The sequence below is a fragment of the Raphanus sativus genome, unplaced genomic scaffold, assembly GCF_000801105.2.
Source record: "Raphanus sativus cultivar WK10039 unplaced genomic scaffold, ASM80110v3 Scaffold4906, whole genome shotgun sequence".
NCBI classification, from domain to species: domain Eukaryota; kingdom Viridiplantae; phylum Streptophyta; class Magnoliopsida; order Brassicales; family Brassicaceae; genus Raphanus; species Raphanus sativus.
This window is the reverse complement of record NW_026620207.1, coordinates 1-5,597: the sequence shown is the minus strand read 5'-3', so window position 1 is coordinate 5,597 and position 5,597 is coordinate 1. Positions and strand designations below refer to the sequence as shown.

Genomic DNA, 5,597 nt, shown 5'->3' with positions numbered 1-5,597 from the left:
TTAATTTATTTCTCATCAAAATATATTATAAATTTTATACATTAATTTTAAAATTAACTGCATTCTTGAGAAAAAAATCTTCTCAGAGTGTGTTTACAAGTTTTTCATTGGATGGTTATATTTTACAACTCTTTACAATATTTTTCATTTGATTGAATTTAAGAACTATTTTTGTATTCAAAATAAAAATTTAGGTCACTTTTCAAAAATGCACTTTAAAATTTATTGTAAAAGATAAGAAACTTTTTGCGTGTACATATTCTTTAATTTACTTTTATAATTTACAAATTAATTAATAGATTTAATTTTTATTGATATTTATAATTTAAAATTTAATAAGGCTAATATATTATAAAATTTTACATTTACTTAAATTAATTTTAATGCTTACTAATTAGTTAATAATTACTAAATTGTTTATATATATTTAGATATTTATAAACTTTTAATATTTTTAAAAAAGTTGTATATTTTTCTTTCACGCTCCGTTGTAGCTTCCATTCTCGCATGTTGACTCCGTGCCTACATGATCTCCACGTCGGCCCCGAACACATTAATAAATCTTATGCCAGTTTGTAAATCTTTATAGCGAACTTTTTAAAAGATTGGTCTCTCTCACGTTCCAAAGCAAAGCATCGTCTATAAGAAAGGCAAAAGTTTAAGAAATCAAAAGATAAAAAAAAGTGATGAAGTCGTTGATTTGTCTCTCTCTCATCCTCCTCCCTTTGTTCTCGGTCGTGGAAGGCCAAGGTATCGGTAGCCCGATGCTAAAGGAGGTTGATGAGGAAGTCGTTTTGCTGGCAATGTTTGCAGTCTCGGAGCATAATAGGCAGTCGAAGGCGAATCTTGTTTACAGAAATGTCGTCCAAGAAACCATGCAAGTTGTCCACGGCTTATTATACCGACTTATCATTTCGGCGAAAAATGGGAGCCGTGGTGCCGTCAAAAATTACGAGGCCGTTGTGTGGGAAAAGCCACTGGGCCAGGGCCAACACTCCAAGATCCTTGTGTCCTTCAAAGAGTGTAAAAATGTGGCTTTTGTAAATCGATTACAGATGTATGTATGTAAGCCAATGAGTTAAGATTTTGACATCACATTGTTGTTGGTGTAATGTTTTTTGAAACATGATGAATAATGAGAGACATGTTACTAATAGATCTGATCATTTGGTTTTTTTTCCGGTTTGGTTCCTAAATTTTGGAATCATAATGGAACCAAAAGAATATGGTTTATGTTCGGTTACGATAGAAATAGTATATATTTTTCGTGATCCAGAATTGCCGCTTCACCAAAAATTTGAAATTAGGATTATGGTTTTCTCCGGGTAAAACCGTGAAGCCCTTCCACTCGTTATCTAAACTATCATCAAAAGCTAGCATTGCTGGAGGAGTCATGCTTGTTGTTCTATTGAATAAATTCAAACCTTTAAGGTACTTATAACAAATTAAACGGTTAAAGATTGTGAGAGTTCCATGCTTTTTGTTAATGAGACACTATTCAAAACTTTAACATCCATTGATTTGCTTCATCCAACACCACATAACAATGTTGTTTTTCACTACGTTTCAGTAAAAAGTAAGAAAAACATGCCTTGACAGCTAACAAGGCATATATGAAAAAAAAAAAAAAAAAAAAACAAAGCATATATGAATTTAACATTCCACAGAAACAAAACTTTTTGAGCCATCAACTCCAAACTGCCTAAAACTCTTACGCAACAGGTAAAGGACTTTGTGACTTGGTCATCACAACTTTGGATTGAACCAAACTCTGAATCTTGAGTTTTGCTTCTCCCATACCTTTCTTCTCCAGCTCCTCCACCAGCATTTTACAAGTGCTATCTCTAGGAACCATTCCTTTCCTCATCGCCTCCTCAAAGAACAAGCAAGCCACTTCTACTTTCCCGCTCATACACAACCCTCTAATCAGAAGTATATACGTCGCCACATCGATACTAACATCGTTTCTCACCATGTGATGCAACAAGACCCCAAGCAGCTTCATCTTCTTCTTCTGGCAACACATCTTCAGCAACGGCGCATAAGTCTCAACGTTTGGACTACACGACCCCTCCTCCTCCATCCTCTTAAGCAAACGTAGAGCCATCTCATCTCGCGAGTGATGAACCGCAGATGATATCATCGTATTGTACACCAAAACATCACGAGAAACCCCTTGACTCGTCATGTCCTCGAATATCTCCACCGCGTCCTTAAACCTACCAGTCTTAGACAGAATATGTATCAGCGAACTATAAAACTTAGCATCAGGAACACACCCGTCTTCTTTCATCTTCTCATACACTCCCAAAGCCTCAGCTACTTGTCTAGCTTTACCCAAAGAATGCATCACAATCGTATAAGTCACAACATTAGGTTTAACCCCGCTCTCTCTCATCTCCTCCAACACCTCATCAACCCTCCTAAAATCCCCTTCCTTACAATAACCCTCAACAAAGCTAGTGTACGTAACAACATCAAGACCAAACCCAGCGACCTTCATCAAATCCATCATCGTCCTAGCATCATCAAACCTCCTAGCTTTACAAAACCCATGAACCAAAATGTTAAACGTCCTGGAATCAGGTTTAACCGTATCAAACATCTTCAGAAACGCCTCATGAGCATGCTCTATACTGTTCTCCTTCACAAGTGCATCCATCAAACTGTTCATAGCATTGGTATCCGTCCTCACACCATACTTCCTCTCCATCTCTAGAAACGCGTCAACAGCTTCTATATACTTCCCTGACTTGGCCAGCCTCCTCATGACTTTACTCATGGTATCGAGCGTGACGAGCTCGGTGGACATCTCGTCGACTAGCGCCCACATCAAATCGAAGTTCCTGCACTTCCCCAAGACGTCAACCATAGCGTTGTAAGCTTGGGAGGAGTGCGTATAACCTGTTTGCGAATTTGCCCAAGTGAAAAAGGCGTAAGCTTGGTTCCACCCGTTGCTGAATCTCCTCAGAACTTGCAGAACCAGAGTCTCTGAGACCACAACGACGTCGTCGCATTTGGTCAGGGCTTTGACGATGTCTTCGTGAGAAGCTTCCTTCTTGTTGAGAAAGTCGGAGACTTTATCGATATCTTCTATCGGTGCGATGTTTCCAGGTGAGGGTTCTTGGCGGCCGAGCTTCTGGGTCTCGACCCAGCTCGCTAAGGAAGGGATGACGAAGTCTTCGTCGGAGGAGGAGGAGGAGATTGGATTTGAAGAAGAGGAAGGTTTGTTTGAGAGGAAGTCTTTGATCCAAGACGGAAGCTCCGGCGACTCGGGTGACTCCTCGGAGTTGGAGAAGGCATTGCGCGTTGCCAGGAACCGCCGTTGATAGATTCTCCGAGGTAAGGAAGATGAGAGAAGCTTACTAATCCGGAGCTTTGCGAGCATTTTTGGTTACTCCGATTTGTCTCTGTGTTGTCCGATGAATGGGTCGAAACAAAACCTAAAGTTTGCTGCTTTACGCCGGGTTGAATCCGGGTCGGGTAGTTGATGGGTGTAGATCCCTTTCACAATTCAATTTGTTTTTTTTTCTTTTTCATTTGGTTACCTCACATAACTGAAGTGACGGCACTGAGTTCATTTAAAAATAAAGCAAAAAATCAGTTGAAACCTGGAAAAAAAATCAGATTCAGCTTAATTTCGGTTTGGTTTAATTATATCACATACAAATATCAAATAATTTGAATTATTTTATATATTATGTAAAAATATTTAAATAAATTTGAAGAATTTGTTTTTTTTTTAAAATTGATTCCGTAGGTTTATAAGTTATTTTTATAAATATTTGGCTATTATTTTTATATTTAAATCTAATTGAAATTTGAGTGCAGATCCCGGTCCAGTTTAGGCGAGTTTACGGTTTAATTTTAGTTACCTCACAGCAAACAAGTGACGTTTGGACTGACACGTGTATAAGTCATCCTCTTCGTCTTCTTCCCCTTTTAAAATCCCTAATTTCCGGAGCTCCGTGGCGCGCCGTCGTACGTTCCGAATCTACAGTCAGAGAATCTAACTGTGACCATGCAAAACGCACTGACGATGAACCCACGAGCATCAGATGATTCCAGTTCTTCCGAAGTCGAAGCTGAGATCAGCGACGGCCTTTCTCCGCTAAACAGATCTCACAGAGCCGTCGTCGAGGATGAAGGTAATGTGATTTAAATGGGTCTGTTCTTTCTTTCCTTCTCCACCATTTCCACCCCAAAAGTCTCAATCTTTTTGTTGTTTTTTATGCATCAGCTTCGCTGGTGATGAGAGCAGAGATGTATCAAGGCTACATGAAGGAGCTTCCCATTCCGATGAACCGCGGTTCGGTTATTCCCTTCACGAGTTGGGTTGGTTTAGGCTTCTCGATCAAACAGCTTTACGGTCAGCCTTTGCATTACCTCACGAACCTTCTGTTACGACGTTGGGACCAATCAAGACTCGGGTCTGATTCGGAGTTCCAGAGTTTGGATCTCATCGTCCATCCTTGTAAAGCTGAAGCCACCGTCTGGCTCGTTGAAGAAATCCATCGTCTCACTTCTTCTCATCTCCACATCGCTCAGCTTTGGGGATCTGATCCTGTGTACCACTCTTTGATTGATCCGATCGTTCCTGAGCTACCACGATCATGAAAACAAGAGTTCTTGAACACCCTTTTCAAGAATCTTACTTTAACGATTTTAAGTTTAGATAATGAAATGTGAATGTTGTTTTATCTGCTTTACTTGTGTTTCGTTCCAAGAATCATCCTTTTAAGGATTGAAGTAGTTCTCTATGTTAACTTTAGAAAATGAAATGTAATTCTCTAAGTTACAAAAGAGACAATTTGCTCCTTCACTTTTTTTTTCAACTTGTGGTTGTGTAATTACCAGGAGTGATTGTGCAAGAACACTTCCCTTTAGTAATGAAATGAAACTTGTTATTGTATTTTAGAATTATGCACCTTTGCAAATGGATGACAATCAGAGCATACATACTCTCAGGGTTCTTGACTAGTCAGATTGTTGTGACTTTCTTTGAACTGATGAGCTCAAAGGCCATTGCGAGTTTTTCGATGTGTCAGCTTAACCAGAGAGCCCTAACTTCATCATTGTAGCTTGGTGCAATGCAAGTGGTTGCCACTGAAATCAGTTGCAAGAACCTAACACTTTTTTGCACATTCTATATAATTGATTCTCCGTGTGGCAGACTGACGCCGTACGTCCTTGGAAGTGAACGAGAAAACCATGCCGGAACCATCTTTATTGTTGGCTCACTTGGCTGCTTACTGATTCAGTATCCTAAAAAAAGAAGCTTTTTGCTTTCTCATCATACTCGTTCATTGGATCAGGTATAGTACAACCTCAAAATAAATCAAAACTAAACAACACAAAGAAGAAGGGAATCATAAAAAAGTAATAAACTAACAGTTGGTGTGTACCAAAAAAAGAAGAAGGTAAACACAATAGATCAGTTCATTAGATATTGTTCCAAAAGACATTACCTTGAAAAACAAAACACAGAAAAAAAAAAAGAAGGATCACTGGAAGTTCCTTAATTTTATCGACTAGTATCATTAGTTTCATTGCTCCAACCTTTGCTGGATTTGGACCAAACTTGGAACATAACTGAA

General features: G+C 38.8%; 3 protein-coding genes across 3 annotated transcripts; 2 read left to right on the top strand and 1 right to left on the bottom strand.

Annotated features, from left to right (window-relative positions):
- The first annotated feature begins 686 nt into the window (after positions 1-686).
- On the top strand, positions 687-1,082 carry LOC130507602 (cysteine proteinase inhibitor 4-like). Its single transcript, XM_057002299.1, has one exon. The coding sequence runs from the start codon at positions 687-689 to the stop codon at positions 1,080-1,082; it is 396 nt and encodes a 131-aa protein (XP_056858279.1).
- Positions 1,083-1,495: 413 nt separating this feature from the next.
- LOC130507603 (pentatricopeptide repeat-containing protein At3g22670, mitochondrial-like) lies at positions 1,496-3,568 on the bottom strand. Its single transcript, XM_057002300.1, has one exon. The coding sequence runs from the start codon at positions 3,386-3,388 to the stop codon at positions 1,712-1,714; it is 1,677 nt and encodes a 558-aa protein (XP_056858280.1). The 5' UTR covers positions 3,389-3,568; the 3' UTR covers positions 1,496-1,711.
- Positions 3,569-3,904: 336 nt separating this feature from the next.
- On the top strand, positions 3,905-4,912 carry LOC130507604 (protein RDM1-like). The gene is made up of 2 exons (XM_057002301.1): positions 3,905-4,148; positions 4,241-4,912. The coding sequence occupies exons 1-2, from the start codon at positions 4,022-4,024 to the stop codon at positions 4,615-4,617; spliced, it is 504 nt and encodes a 167-aa protein (XP_056858281.1). The 5' UTR covers positions 3,905-4,021; the 3' UTR covers positions 4,618-4,912.
- Positions 4,913-5,597: the final 685 nt, after the last annotated feature.

What these genes read in the sequence shown, in the direction of transcription:
- LOC130507602 (XM_057002299.1), top strand. Translation starts at nt 687, where the DNA reads ATGAAGTCGTTGATTTGTCTCTCTCTCATCCTCCTCCCTTTGTTCTCG.
- LOC130507603 (XM_057002300.1), bottom strand. Translation starts at nt 3,388, where the DNA reads ATGCTCGCAAAGCTCCGGATTAGTAAGCTTCTCTCATCTTCCTTACCT.
- LOC130507604 (XM_057002301.1), top strand. Translation starts at nt 4,022, where the DNA reads ATGCAAAACGCACTGACGATGAACCCACGAGCATCAGATGATTCCAGT. An exon ending in AGCCGTCGTCGAGGATGAAG is followed by an intron (nt 4,149 to 4,240) that starts GTAATGTGATTT and finishes TTTATGCATCAG; the next exon opens with CTTCGCTGGTGATGAGAGCA.